The sequence below is a fragment of the Leucoraja erinacea genome, chromosome 17 (assembly GCF_028641065.1).
Source record: "Leucoraja erinacea ecotype New England chromosome 17, Leri_hhj_1, whole genome shotgun sequence".
NCBI classification, from domain to species: domain Eukaryota; kingdom Metazoa; phylum Chordata; class Chondrichthyes; order Rajiformes; family Rajidae; genus Leucoraja; species Leucoraja erinaceus.
In genome coordinates, this window is record NC_073393.1 from 19,465,145 (window position 1) to 19,492,678 (window position 27,534).

General features: G+C 41.6%; 1 protein-coding gene across 1 annotated transcript in view; it reads left to right on the top strand.

Moving 5' to 3' along the window:
- Positions 1–27,534, top strand: part of hydin (HYDIN axonemal central pair apparatus protein) — a 341,361-nt gene that overhangs the window by 107,014 nt on the left and 206,813 nt on the right. The window contains exons 21-28 of the mRNA XM_055648745.1: positions 2,743–2,886; positions 4,077–4,220; positions 7,689–8,002; positions 14,963–15,082; positions 16,776–16,899; positions 18,418–18,537; positions 23,965–24,174; positions 25,375–25,512. Coding sequence (XP_055504720.1) covers positions 2,743–2,886; positions 4,077–4,220; positions 7,689–8,002; positions 14,963–15,082; positions 16,776–16,899; positions 18,418–18,537; positions 23,965–24,174; positions 25,375–25,512 — 1,314 coding nt within the window. The remainder of the gene's footprint in view (positions 1–2,742; positions 2,887–4,076; positions 4,221–7,688; positions 8,003–14,962; positions 15,083–16,775; positions 16,900–18,417; positions 18,538–23,964; positions 24,175–25,374; positions 25,513–27,534) is intronic.

The following is a 27,534-nucleotide window of genomic DNA, read 5'->3' on the forward strand; positions in this document are numbered from 1 at the left end:
TGGGGAGACGGCAGGAAAATGGGATTTGGAGGCTGAGATCAGCCATAATTTAATTGTGGAGTAGACTTGGTTCTTGGTTTCTTGGTCCTCCAAAATATTCCAAATGGAATTTAAACTGGCTAGGCCAAATGGCCTAATTCTTCTTCTATAACTTGTGAACTTGTGAAATGATAGAATTTTAAATTCACACTTATAAGTTATGACTCACTTTTACTAAACTATCATCTTTCCCATCTTTACATCGGTTTGTTTTCAGACCCTTGGCTTCTGTGCATATTTCCTTCCAGGCCACCTTTCAGCTTTCCCAGTCATTGTCTCTAGAATTCACTCATAGTACCTTTCCATTCCACGAGCTGCTTGAATTATCATTGCAAAATCCCTCTTTGACCAACCTTTGTCAAGAAAGATACCTTAAACATACTTCACAGGAGCCTTTTCAAAATATTTTTTGTCACCAAATCACATTACGGGATCTTGGGATAGATTTACATAAAAGGGGTTGGGGTAGAGTGATTTTTGGAAGCTTATGGTTTAGATTGGTGAAGGGACCACCTACAATGGTATTTATAATTGAATATGTGCAAGTGGTCAGAATCGGAGGAATTTAGATGTCTGAAGATTGTAGGACTGAAGAACATTGCTTTATTTTTGTCATGTGTACTGATGTATAAAACAACAAACTTGGCATTGCATTTTGTCAGATCAAGTACAATCAAGCCATACATAGGTAATGCAAAAAGAAAAACTGGATACGGAATATAGATTTAGGGTTAGGCAATTTCCTGTCAGTGGAAGATGCCTTGGGCTTCCCCCAGCCTGGCACTACCCCAGTCCCACTGTGGCCGTAATCCCCATTCTGCACACTGTCAATCAGTGGCGTTCAGTAAACGGGGGAACCCACAGGAACTGCCCTCACCCATAAATTAGGCTGGTTCAGGAGCCGGACCTCTGTGGCAGTCTCTTTCAAAATACACACTCACGATTATATTCATTATATTATTTGATATATGATTACAGTCATTGAATTAGGATCCCCATGGTGTAATATGGGCATTGGACACTAGATGGGGCTTACATTTTCAATCTCATTTTCTAATTAGTTGAATTAATTAATGTGCAACTTTTGGCACTGACGAGTTATGACTTTCTTCTCAATTATATTTTATCTAATTCTGTGCAAAATTTCATGTAGTTCTGAGACATGGGTCACGAAAGTTAAATTCTAAACACATTTTTGATGCTTGGCCCACAGCCTCTCAGATAAAAATGTTCAATGTCTGCTTTAAGGTAGGTTGGAAGACTGAAACTGCACATAGCTAGAGAGAGAAATGTTCAATCAGCTGATAACAGCAGGGAGAACCTGTTCTTGGCGGTATGTGCTATCAATCTTTTATATCTTCTGCCCAATCGGAGAGAGAAGAAAAGGGAAAGATTAGGGTGAAAATTGCCCTTAAGGTCAGAAGGAATAGGAATAGAATTAGGCCATTCGGCTGATCAAGTCTACTCTGCCATTCATCATGGCTGATCTATCTCTCCCTCCTAACCCCATTGTCCTGCCTTCTTCCCATAACCCAATTCACCTGTACAAATCAACATTATAGTGATTATAGTGGCTTGATTTTTCTGGCTGATATTCCGAAGCTGCATTGTGTAAATAGAGTTGATGGGGCGAAGGTTGGTTTGTGTGATCTGTTGAGAAAGGCAGTGAAGAGGAGGAATTGACACATGGAGATGGAATTTTAATGTTTAGGTGTTAGTGGTTCAAAAACTAATGTAAATCTATGAGCAAAGGTGGGTTAAATGGCATTTGCTAATGGAGAATACAAGGTGGCTTGGTGAATAATTGGGTGGAGTGGTCATTAATACTTGACCATATGCAGCAGATGAGCTGAAGCAGGGGTGGTGAAAGATGACCTGGGGTAGTGGCCATAATTGATAGAAAGGAGGTTCAGCTTGGCTTAGAGTAGCATGACAAGGTTCAGATGGTCTGGCTCAGCCTTGGTTAATGAAGAAATATAATTGCTGACATTTTCTGCTTATGATTACCCAAGATTAATGGCTTGAAAGAGTTAATGAGAAAAAAGCTTATGGACAAAGATCAATAGTGCTATCTGGATACTGTATATGCCAATGCTGTAACCTACATCTGAATAGATATTAGCTTCTTTACATATTATTTTATCACTGCCAAGCATAGGACAAAACAATATTGGGGTTTTTGGATTGCTGGAGCTCCTAAAAGTGCTGCTTTAATGCAGTGGAAATAATGTTGAGAAATTCTTCTATATGGGGAGGTGATACAATTTGAGGGAGAAAAGGTTTAGAATAGTATGGGCCAAATGCAGGCAACTAGGACTAGCTCAGATATAAAACCTGGTTGGCATGGATGAATCTGGGCCAAATGGCCTGTTTACATGCTCTATTAATCCCTGAATCTATTTTCTCCTTTCAATCTGTTTTAATCCCTCGTTAATGGACGATCTACTAGTGAACAGTGCAAATTCTTGCGTTCATAGCAAAATTAATTTGCTTACTTTGTGGTCCACCAGTAAATATGTATATACTGAAAGCCCTTGCCACTACAGTACAGGGAAAAAGTGGCATTTGAATTTCCAGAGCATTCTGAGTCCAAAACCTATGAATTCCAAATGCTTATCTCCAAGCTGTTTATACATAAAATCTATTTTTTTCTGATATTTACACAGCATCTAAGTGATTGATCGTCTATTTGATTCTCTGCAGGTTGTTCGTGGGCAACTTGTGGGCAGTGCCATCATTGGTAAGAAATCTGGGAAGGAGAGGATGAAAACTGTGAACATCCTTTGTGAGTTCATTGGACCCATACTAGAGCTTTCTACAAAGCAGTTGAACTTCCGAGTTGAGAAGGTAATTGCAATTAAATATATTTGCTCCTTGTAGTTTACAAATAATCTATGACATGTGTGTGAATAAAGAGATAGAAGATTGGATTCTTTTGCCTTCCATCACAGTGAGGAATGTGGGGAATCGGCTGTGGTGGATGTTTATGTTAACTTTTATGTAGATATGTGTCTGGTTGCTTTTTATTCTCCTTTGGGTGTAATGCTAATTCGCATATCGCTGTATCTTAACTGGTACATGTGACAATAAAAAGACCTTTGAAACCTTTGAATGTGTAATTTTGAGTTGTTTTATGGCAGTACTCTGCTGTTTGTTTTTCGTACAAGGACTTGATTTTGCAGTGACATCCCTGAGCTGTATTAACAAACTCTTCCATCTGCATAGGGGCCATGCAAATACCATAAGAAACCAATAAAACAATACCCTAGGCTTCTGATGCTGCATAATTCATGGAGAATCAATATCAAGATGAGATATAACAAATTACATTGTTTTTGTTTAAAAGCGCATCACCTCAACACCACATCCAATATATCTATTCTAAATCTGGTTATTTTGAGTAAATGTGAATGGGAGGTTTGCAGAGGAGGCAAACCCCCTCTCAGGTCCAAATGCAAAGGTCACCTTCATCAAAAATAGATTTCTATTTTGCTGGCAAAAGTTTTCTTGGTCACTGCAATGAAGCGATGAGTGGAAAAATGTCATGTGCGTTTCATCTCAGCCAGTCTGCAAAGACCCTGCGGCAAGGTGTCTCAGAGTGACCTTGATTATGTGAGCAGCGCAGTCGTTGATGTTTATTATCCTGAGTGTGAAGTATATTGTGAGAAGCGGATTTCATCATCACAATGTATCCTGAAACATTTTGATGCTTGTCACAATATGATGTTAAAATGTTCCATTCTGCAGCTTTTCAATAAATGTTTCTTAGCTTTTCATTAGGCTTTTCCTTAGCTTTTCATTAAGTGATAATGTTACTGAATTGACTGTATGTGACAACATGCTATGATGCAGCTTGCCATTTCTTTTAGAGTGTAAGGATGGATTGCAGTAATGGAGAGGGATTGGGCAACAAAATGATTTGAAAACAAGTATGATAATTGTTTAATCAAAGTATTGGTTCAATTAGAATTAATGTAAGTGAGCTGTTTTTTTCTTGCGCATACATTGATAGTTTAACTGTGTTTTGCTCAATATAGCCCGAGCATGAGATGCTGGTTCCTCAATACAAGCCTCTTGATTTAACAAACATCTCTCCATTGCCACTGACCATGACTGTCAGCATGAAAGGACCCTTCACAATCGTAGAGAAAATGAATGAAGAGTCACTGGTCACTTCAAAGGTAGAATGACATTATAGTTTTGCTTTATGTGTACTGTTTAATATTGCAGCATCCAATGGGGGGAAACGTAGACATGTTTGGGTTGTTATTATCACATGTACTGAGGTACATTGAAAAGCTTTTGTTTGTGTGTTGTCCAGTCAAGGAAAAGACTATACAGGAATACAATCAAGCTGTCCACATTGCACAGTTAAGGATAAAGGGTACAATATTTAGTTCAAGGATATAACATTGAAGTAACATTGAAGGGATTGAACAACTTTTTTGCATCAGTCTTCACAGTGGAATACACCAGCAGTGTGCCTGCAATCCTGGAGAGTCAGGAGGTGGAAGTTAGTGGAGTGGTGTTTACTAAGGAAAACTGCTAGGAAAACTGAAAGTTCTGAGGGTGAATAAGTCACCTGGACTGGATGGACTGCACCCCAGGATTCTGAAGCAGGTGGGCTCAGAGATTGTGGAGGTATTAGTTATAATGTTGCAAGAATCACGAGAGTTAGGAGTGTTTCCTAAAGATTGGAAAATTGCAAATATCACTCCGCTGCACAAGAAGGGAGCAAAACAGACTATAAGCCGGTTAGCCTGGCTTGGGTGGTTGGTAAGATTTTAGTCAATTATAAAGGATGAGGTTATGCAGTACAACGATAAGTTCATGATAAAATAGGTCGAAGTCAGCGTGGTTTTGTGAAGGGAAAATCTTGCCTGACGAATCTGCCGGATTTCTTTGAGGAAGATAATAGCAGGACAGCCAGAGGGGAGGCTACAGATGTTGTTTGCCTAGATTTTCAGAAGGCCTTTGATAAGGTGCCGCACGTCAGGCTGCTTGGGAAGATGAGAGCCCAAGATATTAAAGGGAAGATACTAGCATGGTTAACGGGTTGGCTGGATGGCAGAAGGCAGAAAGTTGCAATAAAAGGCGCCTTTTCAGGTTAGCTGCCAGTGACTAGTGGAGTTCCGCAAGGGTCAGTGCTGGGGCCGCTTCTCGTCATGATGTATATTAATGAATTGGATAAGGGGATTGAAGGCTTTGTGGCCAGGTTTGCAGACCGATGCTAAGATAGGTGGAGGGACAAGCAGTGTAGAGGAAGCAAAAACACTGCAGAAGGCCTTGGACAGGTTAGGAGACTGGGCAGAGAAGTGGCTGATGAAGTATAGCAGTATAGCAAAGTTTGGAGTCATGCATTTTGATATTAAGAATAAAGGCCTAGATTATTTACTAAATGGAGAGAGAATCCAGAAATCGGAGGTGCAAAGAGATCTTGGGAATGCTGGCATGGGACTCCCAAAAAGTTAATTTGCAAGTCAAATCGGTAGTAAGAATGGCAAATTCAGTTATGATATTAAGTACAGAAGTTGGGACATCATGTTACAGCTGTACAAAAGTTTGGTAAGGACATATTTGGTACAATGTGTACAGTTCTGGACACCCTGTTGTAGAAAGGATGTCATTAAACTTAAAATGGTGCAAAAAAGTGCAAGGGGTAGTTATAAGGAGAGACCAAGTCTTTAAGAGGCTTAGAATTGAGTATATACGTAGAGGTCTATAAAATCAAGAGTGGCATAGGTAAGGTGAACAGCCAAGTATTTTCCCCCATGGTGGGTGAGTCTAAAACTAGTGGGCATAGGTTTAACGTGAGAGGGAAGAGATCTAATAGGAATTTGAGGGGCAACTTGTTCACAAGAGCTTCGTACGTCTAAATAAGTGGTAGTGGTAGAGGTGGGTACAATTATGACCTTAAAGGACACTGGATAGTTGCTTGGATAGGAAAGGTTTGAAGGCATATGGGACTTGCTTAGGAAGGCAATTGGTCAATATGTATGAAATTAGGAAGGTCATAGAAGGCCTCCATGCTGTGTAGCTTTATGACTCTGATTCTATGACCTTACTACTTGCAGTACACCTCTCTCACTTGTTTAATGCCTCCTCACACCATTAAATGTCTTGACTCCTTTAATTACTGCTCTTAACATTCCATTCAACATTAAATGCTTCTTTCATCTATAAAACTTTTCACATGCCCCAGTCACTATTAACCGTCAAATTAGTCATTAAACTTGCCATCATAATGAGTTCCTCTCACTGTATATAAACACTTTTTATATAGACAAAATTGCTGGAGAAACTCAGCGGGTGCGGCAGCATCTATGGAACGAAGGAAATAGGTAACATTTCTAACCGAAAGTCTTCTTGAGTCTGAAGAAGGGTTTCGGCCCGAAACGTTGCCTATTTCCATCGCTCCATAGATGCTGCCGCACCCGCTGAGTTTCTCCAGCAATTTTGTCTACCTTCGATTTTCCAGCATCTGCAGTTCCTTCTTGAACACTTTTTATATCTTGGTTTCAAATCAAACATGGCAAGAAATCCTTCTACTGAGGAATTTACTCCACCAATGAATTCATATTTTTCATATTAAACAACACCTGGAAGATGCACTGAAAGGATCAGGGGCTCAATATACTTGGGTCAGAGAGTTTAACATCTATTTTGAAGATGGGCTCTGTGATCCCTTACTGAACTGGCCAAAGCTTCAAAGACATTTATATGAGACAAGACTACGATAACAGGAATCTACTTGATGTCATCTACCTCACTACACCTATTCCAAGTGGATCTGTCCACTTAAGGAAGAGGAAGAAGAGACCAATGTATTAGACAGGATTTCCTGTTCTTCATTGTCATTTGATGAAAATCTTTGAACTCTCTGCTGTGGGAATACCTTCAACGTTAGTGGTTAAAAAGACAACTTACCACTAAATTTCAAAATAAATATTAGGGATTGGATTATAAAATAAACCCCTGTATCCTGGGAATGAATAAAAGTGAATAAGGATATACCAATTCTGCCTTTTTAAATGTTTCTCTTGCCGTGAAACAACTTTCCACCTCACTTGCAATTGAGCACTTTCTCTAGTGATCCTCTCTCCCACTAATGTTTGTGCTTCACATTAAACACAAATCTTGCATTTGCTAAGTCAGCAGGCAGCAGTATCCACCGAGACAAGCCTAGACAATGATTGTCAGCAGGCTGTTTTACCCTGCCGGACATTGCAGCTTATTCTGATGCTCATCCTACATTGCAGTTAATTTGAAAGTCTTTGTGATCATTTTGCTAAGACTTGGCCTGTTCAGAGAGCAGTGGGACTGCCTTTAGGTTTCTGCACCCTTGCACACTTTGGCTATTAAGTGAGTGAAAGATCTATTCAACTGCCGTGTTAATTCCACCCGTCATTACTGCTGTGAGGTCCTGAGAGTCTTATGCTGATGTTAATAGTTTTAGAAAGCAATAAGTCGCAGATGCTGGGACTCTGAGATAAAACCAGACCACTACTGAAAATCAAAGCAGATGGATAATATCCATGGCGACAGAGTTAGGGTCGATATTAAAATATGGTTTTCATTTAGTAATGCTAAAATTGTTGCCTGTGCCTCCAATATTTCTAAGTCTTCCTGTGCTTCTTTTCACCATACAGACTGTGAAACTGAATGTTGGTGAGACCCTGGAACTGTCAATTCAGTTTGATCCATCTTACAAGAATGACTTGTACATACGTGTAGCAGAGGAGTTTCTTGCAATTAAGTACTTGGAACACCCACAAGTGGACTATGTGGTTTTGAGGGGTGAGGTGAACTTTCCCAACTTGCATTTTGAAACCACTGAAGTGGATTTTGGCTGCATTCTGAATGATACAGAGATGGTGCACCATGTTACGATGACCAATTGCAGCCCGCTATTAGTGACATATCACTGGTCCTTCCTTCAGGGTGATTCAATATACCAAGAGAGGTAAGACAGCTTATATAGTGCTATATCATTTAAAAAAAAATAGTATCAGATTCTATAGGACTTTAGAGAGATTACCTTGAGACCTATGTGTAGGAGAACATCCAAGTGTGCCTGTAAATGCCAAGGCTAGGGAGGAAGCTGCATATTGAAAACAGAATAAGAAGCTGTCAAGTACAAATATTGTAGGAACTATCTTGAACTCCTGAGCTTGGATATAATTTGCCAAAGTCCAATGATAGTTAGCTAGCAGTTATAGCTGCTGGCCGTAGTGCTTACAGACTACCTTACCTTTACTCTGCAGTGTGCAAGTATGTCTTCCATGCTTGCATGCTGCTTTGCACAAGGCAGGAAGTCTGACCTCTGGTTTGGATTTGCCACTGAATCTTGGGGTGTCCTGTAACTAAGGTGCTAGATGGCAGAATTGCAGCTAGCTCCTCAGACCTACACAGTCATGGTGATTAAACTTACATTTAGCATGGCTCCATTCAACTGAATAGGGATATCAAAATGGGTAAATGAAGTGAAATGGGTTTTCTTTCTTAATTTAGTTGAATTAATATTATTTTCTGAAAATAGTTAAAATCTATTAATTTAAGAAAAGCAAATCATCTGTGGCTGATGAAATTTGTGTTAAATGAAAAGAAGAGGCTGAAAGTTGCCAGAAATAGCAACAGGCCTGTGATTGGGAGCATTTTAGGCTATACTAAAAAGGAAGACCAATGATTGATTAAGGAGAGCAGGATAGATTGTGTGAACAGCGTAGTGAGAGACATAACAGTTCCTTCTTAAGGGCCTTTCCCACTTTGGCGTCATTTGCACGTCATTTACACGACAGGCCGATAGTGACTGTTGGGCAAAAATTGTCTAGCCGTATGACAGTTGCGCGCCAAGTGCTCTTGAGGGCCCTGCTTCTTTTGGGAGCCATTTGCGATGTCGTTCGTACTTAGTCCGATCTCCGTGGCAAGGATTTTCCCAGTAAAAAATGTTCAAAACTACGCGCGCTTTATACAGTGGTCATGTGGTGCGGCGCTCAAATAACGCACAAACGGAGCGCCGACGGCAAAGGGGCGGCGCATGGTTACGGAGGTTGACGCACGGTGACGCATAATAAATTAGCATAGGTAATGTTCGTGCATCACCGTACGCTACAAGTATGCTGTCAGTACGTCAGCATACGCCATCGGTACGTCAGCGTGCACAAGGGATATGTCATGCAGGTGGCGTGCAAGGATTTTGAGCATCACAAAATTCTGGGGCACCGTGTGTTACCACTCGTCACTGCATACGCCACCACTCCTCACGACGCGCCAACCAATTTTTAGGATGTCGCATAAATGACGAGCAAATGACTCCCAAGTGGGACAGGCCCTTGATACATAATTAAATATGAACCCTGCATCAAATTAATGCTAATGCTAATGGGGGTGAGGTATGTAGCTAAGTCACCCTTTGATTGGACACTAGAAGTGAAGCAAATGGTTTCTTGTTGTCTTCCTTTGGGTCCTTCACCACAAATCTGAGATTTCTCTTTCTCAATTCCATTACTGAGATAAGAGGTTTATTATTTGAGGAATGCAAAAACAATTCACTGATTCCTATCAGCTCACACTATCAAATGCATTTTGTTATATAGAGAAAGGTGTTGGGTATAAAAAAGCACAATATATTTGCATCATTTGTAGACATGCATCCTCGTACAAATTTTGTTTCTCTGGAAATTGCATGTTGGACATCCTAATGATACGGGTATTGACACTCTATCAAACAATATCGATTTTTGCATTCCTACCTGTACAAAATTAATGTTGAACTGTATTTTTTCACAGTTTTACATTGATGGGTTTTGATTGCCACTTTATGATATGATCTGTTCTAAAGGATGTTTTAAGCATTTAATATCTGTAGAATTTTTACAATTTTTTTTAAAGTTACAAGAGGTGCAATTTTTTGAACAAAGGCAAATAAGTTATTATTTTTCAAACCTGATGTCTTATCAATCTAGTGTTTAAGATACTTCCACTTGCTTGCAAGTGTAGGTACTTCAGTGTGAGCTCTTGTTCTAAGCAAGTGGAGGTCATTTGTATCACTGAGCCCATCCAAACAGAATCCCTTTGAAGTGCTATTCTATTATCGGCTTGCTCCCATCAGCATTTGTGTCATAAACCCATGAAATTCCCTGTGATGTCAAGGAAGACAGAGGACAATAACATTATGGCTCACGTATCCATCATTGGCATAGGCCTCAGGTATCTAGCATTGGCACCTTTGCACAAAGGGTAATATAAACCTAGAATTCACTCTCCCCAAAAACTGGGGGTAAGTTCAAAGCCCCCAAACTGAAATTGCTGGAGTTTTCAAAATTAGGACTACAGCCACATGACAAATAAATGGAGTTAGGATGCACATCAGCCATGATCTAATGAGAAAAATTATGGACTTGAAGGGCTGAATGGACTACTTTAGTTACCATGCATGTTCCTTCTGTAAAGGAAAAGTTTTGCTATTCTGCTAATATATGCTTTAGTCCATAATCTCTATTCTTTATCAGAATCTGATTCCTGGACAGAGGCAAAATTTGACCCTAAATTGTCTTCATTTTCTCCAGGAAATCCCTCACTGATTTTGTCTGATGCAAGATGATAGGGCAACGGTTCCAAACTAACTGAAAATCTGTGATTTCTGTGCCTATGGTCTGATTATCACAGTAAAATAACTGCCTACCTCAGCCTTATACACATTAAAGGGAACAAATAGAGTAGCTGACATTCACAGCGGGCAGATTATTGGGAAAAAATATTGAGGAACAATATGATTCAACATTTGAAAAGCTGTAGGTGAATTGAGGACAGTCATTGGATTTATTGGGTGGGTCATGTCTTTCTGGCTATTGACATTTTTCAGGAGGGCTGATGATAGCACTTTTGATGCAGTTTATGTGGATTTAGGTTGTATTTATCTAAATTCATGTCATAGATTGATCAGTTTAGTAAAAGTATGGATTAAGATTGGCTCAATGTGAAAGATAAAGTGTAATTAATAACCTTGAGATGGTGGTTTAATTGAAAAACGAGGTCTCTTGCTTTTTGCATGGTAGAGATCAAGATTTGGACAAAGAAGGGGCCATGGTTTAACATTAATGAAGAGAGATTGGCTAACCTTAGAGTATCTACTTCAGAACAAATGAGGCAAAGGGTCGTATCAAATTTGAGTTTTAAAAAGTTTCTGTGCAGTGTGGCCAAGGTGAGATCAGAGAGGTGAATAACAAAGGAAATGGAATCACTAAAGTGAAGAATTGGAAGGAACTTTGGCACCATTGATGCTGATTGGTGTATGTACACCATGCTTCCTGAAGTCGATAACTACTGTAGCTCTTTCATCGTGCTGACGTTGATGGAGAGGTTGTTTTCCTGACATCACGTTACTAAGTTCTCTATCTCTTTCCTGTACTCTGGCTCATCACTATTTGTTATCTGGCGAACCTCAGTGGTGCCATCTGCAAGTAAGAATGTCATTGTTCTATCTGGGACATATGACAATAAAACAATCTTAAGTCGGAGCCAAATTTAACCGCACAGTCGTGAATGTATAGGGAGTATAGTAGGGGGCTGATATTGCATCCTTGCCACCCATCAGTGTTAAGGGTTATTGTAGAGGGGGCACTGTCTCCTATCCTCACTGATTGTGGTCTGTCGCTCAGAAAGTTGGGGATCCAGTGACAGAGTGTGGAGATGCATTTGGATGGGAAGATGATGTTGAAGGCAGAGCTATATTCAATAAAAAGGGGTCTAACATAGGTGTCCTAGTTTCTTGATGTTCCAGAGATATGTTTAGGGCAAGGGAATTGGCATCGGCTGTGGGCTTGTTGCGACGATATGAAAACTGCAGTGGATCAAGGCTGAGATAAATATGCATCATAACTAGAGCCAGGATATTGCCATAAATGCCATGTGCCTTTTCATGCCTTTTTGACGATCGAGTGACACTTGAAGCAGGTGGGGACCTCAGAATGGAGTATTTTGAGAAGTTAATTGAGAAGTTAAAGATATATGTGAACATGTCTAGCATCTGATCTGCAAAGATCTTGAGGACATGGCCAGGGACTCCACCCGGGCCAGTTGCTTTCCACGGATTCACTATCATCCACTCTTATGTTTGCCACAGTAACCATTGGTACAGGCAAACCTGATTGGTGGTACAGTTGATGTTCCTTAACCAACCGTGTGTTCAAAGTGGACTTCGGATGTATTGAGTTCATTGGGGATGTGGTACTGCCTGCATTAGCTCTGTACCATGTAGGCCTTGTCACAATCTATGGGTATCTGTGTCATTGCCTCATGACTCCAGCATGGTCTGGAATTCCCTCTTCATGGCATCCGTAATGGATCTGTAAAGATCATAGATTTCTTGTACCACTATGTTATATATATATATATATATAGGAGGAACTGAAGGAAATCCACATTAGGCAGGAAATGGTGTTGGATAGACTGATGGGACTGAAGGCTGATAAATCCCCAGGGTCTGATGGTCTGCATCCCAGGGTTCTTAAGGAAGTGGCTCTAGAAATCGTGGATGCATTGATGATAATTTTCCAGTGTTCTATAGACTCAGGATCAGTTCCTGTGGATTGGAGGGTAGCTAATGTTATCCCACTATTTAAGAAAGGAGGGAGAGAGAAACGGGGAATTATAGACCAGTTAGCCTGACATCGGTGGTGGGGAAGATGCTGGAGTCAATTCTAAAAGATGAGATAGCCGCACATTTGGATAGCAGTAACAGGATCGGTCCGAGTCAGCATGGATTTACGAAGGGGAATTCATGCTTGACTAATCCTCTGGAATTTTTTGAAGATGTAACTGGGAAAATGGACAAGGGAGAGCCAGTGGATGTAGTGTACCTGGACTTTCAGATAGCATTTGATAAGGTACCGCATAGGAGATTAGTGGGCAAAATTAGGGCACATGGTATTGGGGATAGAGTGCTGACATGGATAAAGAAGTGGTTGGCAGACAGGAAACAAAGAGTACGGACTAACGGGTCCCTTTCAGAATAGCAGGCAGTGACTAGTGGGGTACCGCAAGGCTTGTTGCTGGGACCGCAGCTATTTACAATATACATCAATGATTTGGATGAAGGGATTCAAAGTAACATTAGCAAATTTGCAGATGACACAAAGCTGGGTAGCAGTGTGAACTGTGAGGAGGATGCTATGAGAATGCAGGGTAACTTGGACAGGTTGGGGGAGTGGGCAGATGCATGGCAGATGAAGTTCAAAGCGGATAAATGTGAGGTTATCCACTTTGGTAGCAAAAATGGGAAGGCAGATTACTATCTAAATGGCGTCAAGTTGGGAAAAGGAGAAGTACACCGGGATCTAGAGGTCCTTGTACATCAGTCTATGAAAGTAAGCAAGCCGGTACAGCAGGCAGTGAAGAAAGCGAATGGCATGTTGGCCTTTATAACAAGACGAATTGAATATAGGAGCAAAGAGGTCCTTCTGCAGTTGTATAGAGCCCTATTGAGACCACACCTGGAGTATTGTGTGCAGTTTTGGTCCCCTAATTTGAGGAATGACATTCTTGCCATTGAGGGAGTTCAGCGTAGGTTTACAAGGTTAATTCCCGGGATGGCGGGACTGTCATATACTGAGAATATGGAGCAGCTGGGCTTGTACACTGGTGTTTAGAAGGATGAGAGGGTATCTCATTGAAATATATAAGATTGTTAAGGGCTTGGACACGCTAGAGGCAGGAAACATGTTCCCAATGTTGGGGGAGTCCAGAACCAGGGGCCAGTTTAAGACTAAGGAGTAAGCCATTTAGAACGGAGACGAGGAAATACTTTTTCGCACAGAGAGTGGTGAGTGTAGAATTCTCTGCCTCAGAGGGTGGTGGAGGCAGGTTCTCCGGATGCTTTCAAGAGAGAACTAGATAGGGCTCTTAAAAATAGCGGAGTCAGGGGATATGGGGAGAAGGCAGGAAAGGGGTACTGTTTGGGGATGATCAGCCATGATCACATTGAATGGCGATGCTGGCTCGCAGGGCCAAATGGTCTACTTCTGCATCTATTGTCTATTGTCTATTGCCTCCATTTGACATTTTCTCTCCATAAATGTCTCAATTTGACATTTTAAAATGCAGTTGTATCTGAAGTCGACAAGAGTTATTTTCCAGGCATATACAGTTCAGATTGGAAGCGTTAGAGGTATTGTGATTGTAAAGAAGTACGAGGATTTGTGTTTGTGTTTGTTGTGATGAGGCATTGAAGTTATAAACTGAGATTGAGATTGTGGCACTGTTTATGAGTTGTTGGATGGAGAGATTTATGGAGAATAACAAAGTAATGAACGCAGAGGAGCGAGGACATGATGAATTGAGACAGCGGTTAAAATCTACACGGATGAGATGCTACAAGTGCCGAGGTACCAATGATGTCCCAATAAGAAATGAGGATTGATGAGAATACATGAAAACATGATTTAAAGAGAGAGCGTTTGGGAGGGATTGATAAACAAAGATTAAAAAGGAGAGAGAGAAATTAAAGTGATACATTTGGGCATGATAAAGAAGCCAAAATATATAGACATAATTCAAGGCACACTTAGAGTGGAATGATAAGATATATCTGCATTGGGAATAAATTGGGAACTGAGAATAGAAGAGAGTTTGAAGAAGCCATTCATTGTAGTTGTAGTTCATTTGGAGATGTCTTAATAGAAGATATTATTTATGGTAAATACATGACTATGCATGTATTGGGTTGACAAAGGCTTCAGTTTAATCAAACATAATTAAAAAAAAAGAATGATAGATTAACAGTTAGTTATGTGAACAATTTCCCCTGACTTTTCTTCTATATAAGACTCCCATCATGCTGCAGCGGGGTAGATTAATAGTTTATTTGCATGTGGAGTTGATACTTCCTCAAATACCTGCTTGCCTGTTTCTTTCTTTTTTATAGGATTTCACCTATTTGCAGACCAGAAGAAGAGACTGTAAGTCATAAGCAACACAAAGACCAAGTAGAACTTGTTGAACTATCCGCTCTTGAATCTACCATGCCCATTGGGGACGATGACAGGTTAGAATGTACTAGTGAATGTTGAGCAGGAATTAAGATAGTTTAGAGCTGCTTCAGATGGAACACCATATATGTGCCAGTCTTGGTGCTCTGGAGTTTGTCCTTATGTAATTACATTGTAGTTTTGTTTTACCACATAGCCTCCGTTGAGCCTCAATGCAGAATTATTGTTATATGTACCCAAAACCAATGGCAGTATATATGGGGCAGTAACACTTTGTGCTGTTACAGGCACCAAGTGATGTTATTACCTGTCTTAGTGGGCCTGTGATGCAAACAGTTTTGGAAAATCCCTTCAATTTGAGGGAAGCAAACTTTACATAAATGTAAGGCAATAGATATAGAGATGTGAGAGTGCAATGTTTCTTAGTCTCTTTAACATTTTCATTCAGGCATTGACAAGTTCAGATGTTCCTGAATGAAACGAGAAATGTTAAAGCATTATATAACAAAAAGGGACTGCAGATGCTGGTTTATACCAAATGTAGACACAAAATGCTGGGGTAATTTAGTGGGTCAGGCAGCAGCTCTGGAGAAAATAGATATGTGACATTTCAGATCTGGACCCTTCAGACTTTTCAAGAAGTGTCACATATCCATTTTCTCTGGAGATGCTGCCTATCTGCTAAGTCATCCACGGTTTTCATTACCATGCCCACCGAGTCCATGCCGAACAGCGATCACCCCATACTGGGTGCCATGGTGGCACAGGGGTAGATTTGATGCCTTGCAGCGCTGGAGACCCGAGTTCGTTCCCGACTACGGGTGCTGTTTGTATGGAGTTTGTACGTTCACCCTCTGACCATGTGGATTTTCTCTGAGATCTTGTGTTTCCTCCCACACTTCAAAGACGTACAGGTATGTAGGTTAATTGGCTTAGTATAAATGTAAATTGTGCCTAGTGGGTGTAGGATGGCTGGTCGGCGTGGACTGTTTCCGCGCTGTATGTCTAAACTAAAACTAAACTAAACACTAGCACTATCCGACACACTAGGGAAAATTTACAATTTACAGAAGCCAATTAACCTACAAACCTGTACATCTTTGGAGTGTGGAGGAATCCAGAGCACTTGGAGAAAACCCACACAGTCACAAGGAGAGTGTACAAACTCCGTAAAGGCAGCCCCCGTAATCAGGATCAAACCACGGACTCTGGCATTGCAAGGCAGCAACTCTACCTCTGCGCCACTGTATCACCCTAGATCCTTCTAAAACATTGAAAACTAGGCAAGTTGAGGTGCCAGCCTGTCCACATTGCAGTCTCAATAGTGTCCTCCACAGTGTCGGAGGCCAGGATTGAATTTGGTAGTTGTATGACAGCCTCCAGTTTTGCATTGTCACTGCACAGTACGTGGAAGTAGTAAAATAAAAACTACTGCCTTCTTATAAAGGGTGATGCATATGACCTACTGAATGTATATTGCATCAAATGGTATCTTTACTTGGGAAGCGTAACACAGCATTCAGATTTCATTTGCTTTCCAAATATTGTTGTAGGCACTCATTTACCATTCCGGAGATGAAGTGGCATGAGATTTCCTCACTGTGATAATGATTTATTTGATGGAAACTGAGTTAGATATATTTGCGTGGAGCTACACAAAAAGTCTCAGAGCCGCTTTGTTTTATAGCTGTGGATGGCAATCTTATTTATGTGGATTATAATCAAGCAATTATTATGTATCCTACACAGAAATCCGTCAACACCAACTCTGAATTTCAATGAGGAAGAGAAAACTGATGCTGAGAATGAAATACGGGAGGGCATTGGGTCGCCCAAAGAGAGCTCAAGTGTTACCTTCAATAAAACAGAAAAGGTATCCGCTATTGGAACATGGGTGGGGTGGGGGTGGTGGGGTAGTGGACAATGAAATGTTTAATCGCATCTTGACCTAACTTAGGTCAGAGTGCACATTGTGAAATCAGGTCCAAAATATTGTTACCTGTAGATGGAGATATAAGTTCATAAGTCATAGGAGCAGAATTTGGTCATTCCGCCCAACGGGTCTACTTCACCATTCAATCATGGCTGATCTATCTTTCCCTCTCAACCATATTCTCTTGTCTTATCCCCATAACCCCATGTGCTCTGAGGGAATTGGTGTATTGAATGGTTAGTTGGGAAAGGAAGCATCAATCTCAACATAATTGTGGACTAGCTGGAAAGTCTGTATGCAGGTGCCAAAAGAACCCAGACATGGTGGCACCGGGAATAAGAGGCCTGGAAACTAACTGCACAGAGCAAGATCTGCAAGCAGTGCAGGAAAGAAATATCCATTAATTTATTTGTTTTGAAAGACTTCAAACACTAACCTTAACACACGGGCATTTGCAAACTCACGCGACACACCTTATTGAACATAGAAGGAGGCTTGAAAGGTTGGATGTTGAGATATTTCCACTAGTAGGAGAGACATAAAGATGAGGGCATAGCTACAAAAAAGGGGCTGGTTATTTAAAACTGAGATGAATTGAAATGTCTTCTCTTGGAGGGTAGTGAATATCTGGAATTTTCTGGCCATGGAGTGGTAGAGGTCAACGTGGTGGATGCCAGATCATTTGATATATTTAAGGTGAAGATAGCTAAATATTTGAAGGATCGAGGAATTGAGGTTTGTGGGGAACGGGCACAGAAGAAGAGGCCAGCATAGATCAACCATAAGCCGAATAGCCTACTGCTCCTATTTTCTGTGTGGATTCACCCATGGAATTGAAGCTCTATGTGTGGATTTGGTCACTTCCAGAGCATTTGACAAGCCTGCAGTCATTGCAGAGCTTGGAGGTCTATGATTACCAATTATATTTTTGCCAAGAGAAAATGAGGTTCCTCTTCTTGCTTCAAGTACTGTAGATGGCTAATACAGTATGATGCTTGGCCAAAAAATACCACAGATTATCTGTGGTATTTTGACTATCTGACTATCTGTGATGATCAAATTAACCTTCTAATTATGGATGACTGCAAAGTGATCCTTTACCCCCTCATATTTAGTTCTGTACCAAATGCGTAACATTTTTGTCAGTTTTTAATGGGAATTTGACCGCCAACTCATCCAAGAATATGAACAAAGAGTGGAGAAGCAGTACTTGATTTGTACATGTAGAGTTTCATACTCTGGCCATAATCCCGCTCTCAACTTATTATCAGCCCTCTGATTTACCTTGTAGTGATAATGGGAGACCAACAAATTCACAGTAGAATGTAAAAGGGGTTGTAGGTGGGTGTATGTTAACCTTCTACCTGGGAACCCTCAGTCTTTATTTGGCAGTGTGTTCAGGAGGAATGTTAAAGTATTCTAGGGTATCTGTCTGAGCACAGCTGCTGTACTTTTCAGGACAGATTGTTGAATCTACTTGATTCAGAGAAGCTGCTAAAAGACCAGACTGAAGATAGCCAGTGTCTTCCATGGAGTTGTAACCAAGACCAGAACGATGCCACATTAGGTGTGGAGCAGGTAAGAAACAAGCATATTATGGACATGTAATTATCTGGAAGTTACAGCAGTGAACAACATCTTATAGAACAGAGGATGTTGGATATTTTCAGCAGGTTCATAAATTCATGTCATAGGAGCCGAATTAGGACATTCGGCCCATCGAGTCTACTGTGCCATTCAATCATGGCTGATTTATCTTTCCCTCTTAAACTCCTGCCTTCTCCCCGTAATCTTTGACACCTTTACCAATCAAGAATCTGTCAATCTCCACTTGAAAAATACCCAAAGACTTATCCTCCACAGCTGTCTATGAGACAAAGAATTCCACAGATTCACCACCTTATGGAAAAATAAATTCCTCCGCATCTCTTTTCTAAATGCATGTCCTATTATTCTGAGACTGTGCCCTCTGGTCCTAGACTCTCCCACTTATGAAACATCTTCTCCACATCCACTCTATTCAGGCCTTTCATTACTTGGTAAGATTCAATGAGGTCTCCCCTCATCCTTCTAAACTCCAGCGAGTACAGGCCTGTCAAACGCACATCATACGTTAACCCAATCATCCCCAGGATCATCTTCATAAACCTCCCTGTACCCTCCCCAACACCAGCACATCCCTCCTCAGATATGGTGCTAAGACTGTTCACAATACTGTAAATGCGGTCTGACCAGTGCCTCATAAAGCCTCAATCTTACATCACTGCTTTTATATTCCTCTTGAAATGAATGTTAACATTGCATTTGCTTTCCTTGTTACTAATTCAACTTGCATATTAATCTGACCAACCCCTGCGGAACACCACCAATCACTGGCAGCCAACCAAAAACAGACCCTTATATTCCCACTCTTTGCCTTTTGCCAATCTAATCCATGCTCGTGTCTTCCCTCTAATACCATGGGCTCTCATCTTGTTTAGCAGCCTCATGTGCAGCACTTTATCAGAGGCCTTCTGAAAATCCAAGTAAACATCCACTGGTGATAGACACAAAAAGCTGGAGTAACTCAGTGGGACAGGCAGCATCTCTGGAGAGAAGGAATGGGTGACATTTCGGGTTGAGACCGTTCGACCCGAAACATCATCCATTCCTTCTCTCCAGAGATTCTGCCTGTCCTGCTGAGTTACTCAAGCTTTTTGTGTATGTCTTTGGTTTAAACCAGCATCTGCAGTTCCTTCCTACAATAAACATCCACTGGCTCTCTTTTGTCTATCTTGCTATTTATTTCCTCAAAGAATTTCAACAGATTTGTCAGGCAAGATCGCCCCTTCACCAAACCATGCTGAATTTGGCCTATTTTGTCATGTATTTCTAACATCGTTAGTAATGGACTCGAAAATCTTACCAACCATTAATTTTACGCTAACCAGCCTATAGTTTCCCCTCTTTTGCATCGCTCCCTTCTTGAACAGTGGAGTAACATTTGCAAATTTCCAATTATTTGTGACTGCTCCTTATTCTAGTAATTCTTGAAAGATTACTACTAATGGCTCCATAATTAGAAGCTACCTCTTTCAGAACCTTGGGGTATAGTCTGTCTGGTCCAGTTGATTTATCCACCTTCAAATCCTTCAGCTTCCCAAGCATTTTCTCCTTACTAATAGCAACCCCACTAACCCCTGCCCCGGCTCTCTTAAATTTCTGACAGTTACTGATGCCTTCTACTGCGAAGACTGATGCAAAAAAAATATTCAAATTGTCTGCCATTTCTTTATTCCTCATCACTACCTCTCCAGCATTTTCCAGTGGTGCATTTGCCTCTCTTTTACTCTTTATATATCTGAAGAAACCTTTGATATCCTCTTTTATATTATTGACTAGCTTATCTTCATGCTTTATCTTTTCTCGCCTTATTTCCTTTTTAATTGCCATCTGTTCATTTTCACAAACTTCCCAATTCTCTAGCCACCCACTCATCATTGCAATATTATACACCTTCTCTTTTACCTTTATGCTGTCTTTCTGCTAGGGTCTCTTTCCAATCAACTTTCAAATCCTCCCTCATGCCTCTGTAACTACCTTTACTCAGCAGTAATACCAATACATCTGATTTCATCTTCTCCCTCTCAAACTGCAGGTTGAATTTTACCATATTATCATCGCTATTTCCTAGGGGTTCCTTTACCTTGAGTCCCCTAATCAAATCCAGTCCATAACATGATACTAAATCCAGATTTGCCATTTCCGTAGTGGGCTCAACCATAAACTGCTCTTAATAGCCATCCCATAGGCATTCTATTAATTTATTCTCTTGCAATTCAGTATCAACCTGATTTTCTCAGTTTACCTGCATATTGAAATCCCCCATGACCACTGTAACATTGCCTTTCTTACATGTCAATTGTTTCTACATCCTGGCTGCTGTTGTGAGGCCTGCATTGAACTGCCATCAACGTCTTCTTACCCTTGAAGTTCCTTAATTCTACCTACAAGGATTCTACATATTATGATCCTATGCCATCCTTTGTTAAGGACTGAATTTATTTCCTTACCAGCTGAGCCAGCCAACCCCCTCTGCCCATCTGCCTGCCTTTTCTTTGGAACAAATGCGGTGGAAACTGATAAATTGAGAGTAGGGGATGGCATGGCATCTTTGCAAGAGAAAAGGTGGGAAGAAGTGTAGTCCAGATAACTGTAGGAGTGGACATCATACTGTCCCCTATGATGGAGAAAGAGAGATCAAGAAAGGGGAGAGAGCTGTCAGAGATAGGTGTCAGAATGAAAATACAATGTAATGTATTAATATTGTTTGGGGAAGTGGTTGGGGAGACGTGACCACTGCTCTATATTTATTGGCTTTATACGTAAAAGTGTACATTTTACACTTGGCTTTTGTTGGCCTTAATTGGTACGTGTGTGTCAATAAAAGACTTTTGAACCTTTGAACTGCACCAATTTATCAATAATTCCTGGCACACTCCAAACCCACCAGCTCTACCAGCTAGAAGGACAAGGATAGCAATAGCATGGGGCATGTGCTGGACAACTATCCCCGGTCCTCACTGACATTTTCAATCTGTCCCTGGCCCAGGGTGTCGTCGCCACTTGCCTGAGGACCTCAACCTCCCCACACTTATTTATTTAATTACTTACTTACTTATTTACTGTTATTAGTGACCCCCTTTTTTAAATTTTTTTTTTTTTTTTTTTTTTAGTACTTTTTGTTTTGTTTATCTTACCATATTTGTGTGTATGTGTATGTATGTGAGTGTTGTTTGTCCCCGTTTGGTTCCGACCTGATTTGGGTGGGTTGAAGGTGGGTAAGGGTAAGGGCTTTGACGGTCGCTTACATACTGTTGCACAATTATGCCTTGACTGTCACTGTCTGTTATCATTGTATGTATGCAAATTGCTGTGAAATTCAAATAAAAAGATTTAAATCAATAATTCCTGGCACACTCCAAACCCACCAGCTCTACCAGCTAGAAGGACAAGGATAGCAAAAGCACGGGGCATGTGCTGGACAACTATCCCCGGTCCTCACTGACATTTTCAATCTGTCACTGGCCCAGGGTGTCGTCGCCACTTGCCTCACGACCTCAACCATTGTGCCAGTGCCCAAACAATCAGCTTCAGGGAGTCTCAACGACTTCCGCCCAGTGGCACTCACCCCATGTCATCGCAAAGTGCTTTGAGCGGCTGATCTTGGCTCACCTCAAAGCCAGCCTCCCCCCCACACTGGACCTCCATCAGTTTGCCTACCGGACCAACAGGTCTACAGAGGACGCCATATCGGCGGCCCTACACTCAGCCCTGACCCACCTGGACAGCAATAACACCTACATCAGGTTGCTGTTCAATGATTTCAGCTCCGCCTTTAACACTGTCATCCCCGCTAGCTTGATCACCAAACTCAGCGGACTTGGCATCTCCACCTCCCTCTGCAATTGGACACTGGATTTCCTCACCAACAGACTGTTAGGGTCAACAACCTCACCTCCTCCACTATAACACTGAACACTGAACACTGAGCATGCCACAGGGCTGTGCTCAGCCCTCTCCTCTACTCCCTCTTCACCCATGACTGCATCCGTAAGTATGGCTCCAACGCCATCATTAAATTTGCCGACGATACCACGGTGGTGGGACTGATCAGTGACAACGACGAGTCAGCCTATAGGGAGTAGGTCCAGCACCTGGCAGCCTGGTGTGCCAACAATAACCTTGTCCTCAACTGCAAGAAGACGAAGGAAATTATTGTTGACTTCAGGAAGAACAGAGGGGGCAGACATACCCCCATCCATATAAATGGGACTGAGGTGGAGCGCGTCTCCAACCACAAATTCCTCGGGGTACACATCCTGGAGGATCTGTCCTGGTCCCTCAATACCACCAAACTGATCAAAAAGGCGCAGCAGCGCCTTTACTTCCTGAGAAGGCTCAAGAAAGCTCACCTGTCCGCCCAGATCCTGTCCAACATCTACCGCTGTACCATCAAAAGCATCCTGACCACCTGCTTCACGGTATGGTACAGCAGTTGCACCACAGCAGATAGGAAGGCACTACAACGGGTGGTGAAAACCGCTCAGCACATCATCGGTGCCCCGCTCCCTGCCATGGATGCCCTCCACCGAAAACGGTGTCTGAGATGGGCCAGGAAGATCATCAAGGACCCCTCTCACCCTAACCATGGACTGTTTGCCCTCCTCCCATCAGGGAGGTGGTACAGGAGCCTCAGGTCTCGAACAAGCAGGATGAGGAACAGCTTTTTCAACAACACACTTACATTGCTGAACTCGGAGTCCCGTCGCTAGATATCTTTGGTCTCTCCATCCACATTGTTAACCAGTACTCTTCTTACTCTAATGTATACTTGTTCTGTTCTTTTTTTATTCCTATCTTGCACTATGACTATGACCAGACACTAAACTGCATTTCGTTGTACCTATACTTGTATCTGTGCAATGACAATAAAGTTGAATTGAATTGAATTGAAAACACCACATGGAAGTACCACTCTGAACCACACACCTGCCTGTCTTGAGAATACATTGCTGTTCCTTCACCATCACTGGATCAAAATTGTGGAACTCCCTCATTAACTGCATTGTGGGTATTCTGATATCTCAGGGACTGCAGTGATTCACAAAGTCAGCTCACCACTACCTTCTCAAGGGTAATTAGCTCAGCCTGTGAAACCCATACTGCCTTGTATGAATAACAAAACAATCTTGCTGACATAACTTCCTTAATGAAGAAAATGCATAAACAGCAACAACATAACAATAATAAGACTACCACGTTATTTACAATATAAAAACAGGAAATACTCAAAGTTAGGGTGCATCTGTGGGAAGGGAAACAGGATTAATATTTTGGGTTGAAGAACCTTTATTAAAACTGGAAAGCTGACAAAACGAGATTGTTATGATGCAAGGAAAGCGAAGAAGGGGAATATCTCTGATAGATCTATTGTTTTCAACTGCATGTATCATTCTTTGATAGGTATTTGATATCCTTCCATTGTTCGGTGTTCTACATCCAAATGAAATTCAACAAATGGCATTTACATTTTATGGGCACACGAACATCAGGAGCAAGGTGAAAGCAATATGCAAAGTGAAAGGTGGGCCAACATATGAGATTACGCTGAAAGGAGAGGCCTCATTTATCAAGTATGCATTTGACAGAAGAGAGATCGACTATGGTCAGCAGGTCAGTACAACAGAGATCACAGTATCCTTCTCATACAAAAGTGCCATTCAGCGTCATGCTAATAGAGTGATACAGCAAGCATAATTTTCCCCCATCACTCGCACTTTTTTCCAATAGCCTTGCAATTGCTTTTCTTTGCAGTAATTTATCACATTTTCCCTTGAGTCTTCAGATAGCGCATTTTATATTAAAGCTATTCTCTTAAAGTATTTAAACACACCACTTCTGGATATTTTACTAATCATTTCAAATCAGTCCTTCACCTGTGTTAATGGGATCATTTTAGTCTGTTTACACTGACTGAACCCACCATGACCTTGTACACTGGAACCAAGTCTTTTTTGGAACCAACCTTAGAAACAAGGAACTACAGATGCTGGTTCACAAAAAAAGAGTATATGCTGGAGTAACTCAGCGGGTTAGGCTGCATCTCTGGAGAACATAGATGTTTCGAGTCAGGACCCTTCTGAATACAAAAGGAGTAGGAATAGCAGTGAGATTGAGATTTAATATTGCATGGAATGGGAAACTCAGGGTCACCCCCATAGCCTGAGTGTGATAATTCCTCTTTTCTAAGCTTCCCCCCCCAGTCTAATTTTAGTAAAAACACTGAATCAAGCACAGTTCAACTCAGTTCAACTCCTGTACCTATCACACCGCGGGTTCGATCCTCGTTCAAGCCCTCTCGGCCTCGCTCAGACAGAGACATTCCAGCTCCACCATTCAACATGATCAAATCTGATCTGACCCTTGCCCAATCTCCTCTCAAAGTACCAGTTCCCCATAGCCCTTAATATAAGTAGTCATTTTTGCAGTTCATTCACACATACACACACACACTGTCACATATCCACTCTCTCGCTCACACACACTGTCACGAATTATTTGTCTTGAAATACTGTAATTAACAATGCTTTATGCATCCCAGGTACCATGATTTTCTGGACTGGCTCTCTATGCCGGGACCTTGTCAAGTAACTTGCTAACTGTCTGCATTGGACTGGCCATTTATGCAGATCATACATCTATTATGGACTTATTTTTTTCTTTCAACACTAACATTGATTAGTCAGACATTTTCTATAGTTCTGACCGGCATTCCATAGTTTTTACAGAACATAGTTGGTTCACTTGGTCATAAGTAAATAAAATCTAGCTTTTTGGTTTCAATTGATAATTCCTTGTTTTCTTTTCCTCTAGTTATTTAACCATATTGCTGCGACTGAAATTACTCTGAAGAACACAGGAAAGGTTGGGTTTGAATACAATGTCTTAAATGAAGAGTGGGCTGCTGACAGAGAGCCTCTACCAGGTGTACCACTCGTCACTCCTTCCAGGGTTAGTGAATTTTCTGATGATTGCCAGGAAAGTTCCTTCAGTTAAAACAAAAGAAGAAGCAGTAAGAATAGGCAATTCAGGGAGGGTGGGTGAGGGTAACTGTTGTTATATATAAAAAAACAAATGGAGGGAAATGTAATGCATTACGTATCTTTCCTTCAATTAAAAAAAATGTTTAAAAAAAACAGGCAATCCAAACATTGTTCCTGACAGGAGATGACTCATACTGGTATAACTGTTAACTTGATTGTTTGTTTCTTATGAAAGAGGATAAGACATGATTGATAAGACATGCCGATTGAACATAAGAGTCAATCGCATCTACAGGCTGTCTGTCACCAGGTATTGTACGGGGTTCTGTTTTTACAGACATCAATGTCACTTTTATCCGTAAGTCAGAAAATACACAAAAGTCACTCGATATGGTAACCATATCACAGTAAACCTTTACTAGAATGGACCACGGCAGGAGATTATGTAAATTACTGCTGATTGTCCACAATAACTGAATAGGAAGGTTATTAGACAATAATATTGGAAAAACAGTCAATAAACATACACTACACAATAAACAGTAAAGGACACAAAATACACAATACATTGGGATGGTATGGGGCGCCATGTTAGAATTGCTACCTTACAGTGCCAGAGATCCGAGTTTGTTCCTGACCCTGGGTGTTCCCTATGGCAGCGTGGGTTCGCTCTAGGTACTCCGATACTCTGGTGCACTGGTTCTATCCTACACACTGTGAGTTGTCCCTAATGTGTGGGGTAGAGCTGGTGTACCGGAGTGCCCGGTGGGTCGCGGGGGGGGGGGGGGGGGGGGGGGGGGGGGGGGGGGGGGGGGGAGAGAGTCATGGTCATTGGGGGTGCCTGGGGTCAGGATTGGGCTCGGGTCTCTGGTGCTGTGGGGTGGCAGCTCTGCAGTGGTTTGTTTGCACAATTCACATGGTTCACAGAGGCCAGTCTATGCAGTGTTGGGGGGAGAATGGGGCAGGAGGTTGAGCAGGACTCCCTGGCCACGTCCTTAGAAACTGCACGGACAAGCTAGCAGGAGTATTCCCGGACATCTTTAATCTCTCCGCACTCCATTCTGAGGTACCACCCACTTCAAGAAGACCACCATCATCCCGGTGTCAAAGTAAAGCAAGGTCTCATGCCTTAATGACTACCGTCCAGTGCCTTGACATCTGCCTTATATCCAGTCTACCAAGCATCCATCACCTACTGCCGTCCGCCTACCACCACAACAGGTCCACAGATGATGCCATTTCCCTGACCCTACCCTCATCCCTGGAACACCTGGATAAGAGAGACACCTACGTCAGACTCCTATTCACAAACTGCAGCTCTGCTTTTATCCCATCCAAGCTCATCATCAAACTCGTGGATGTTGGAGTCAGCACTCATTCTGCAACTGGATCCTCGACTTCAACAGACCCCAATCAAGAGGATAGGTGTCACATCATCCTCTATGATAATCCTCAACATTGGTGCTCCACAAGGATGAGAACTCAGCCCCTTTCTTTACTCCGTGTACTTCTTGTACTCCTCAGACTCTTAAGAAGGGTCTTGACCTAAAATGTCACCCATTCCTTCTCTCCAGAGATACTGCCTGACCCGCTGAGTTACTTCAGCATCTTGTGCCTTCCTTCAATTTAAACCAGCATCTGCAGTTCTTTCTAACATATTCTTCCCAATGGTGGCAGCAAGAAGAGGGGGTGGCCTGGGTGGTGTAGATTAAGAGAGGACATTATTGAGGTATGGAGAATTATTAGGGGTATTGATACAGTAGACTTCAAGAACTGATTCCCTCTATCAGAGGTAGATAAAACAAACAACTGCATGTTAAAGCTTTGACATGCAGGTCAGAACTGTTGCTTGGACCTCAAAACAAAAAGAGATTGTTGGAAATGCCCAAAGGATCAGACAATATCCATAGAGAGAGAAAAAAAAGCTTAGGTAATGTTACAAGTGAATGTGACAACCAAACTAGCCAGAAATTTGAAATTGTTCAAATTG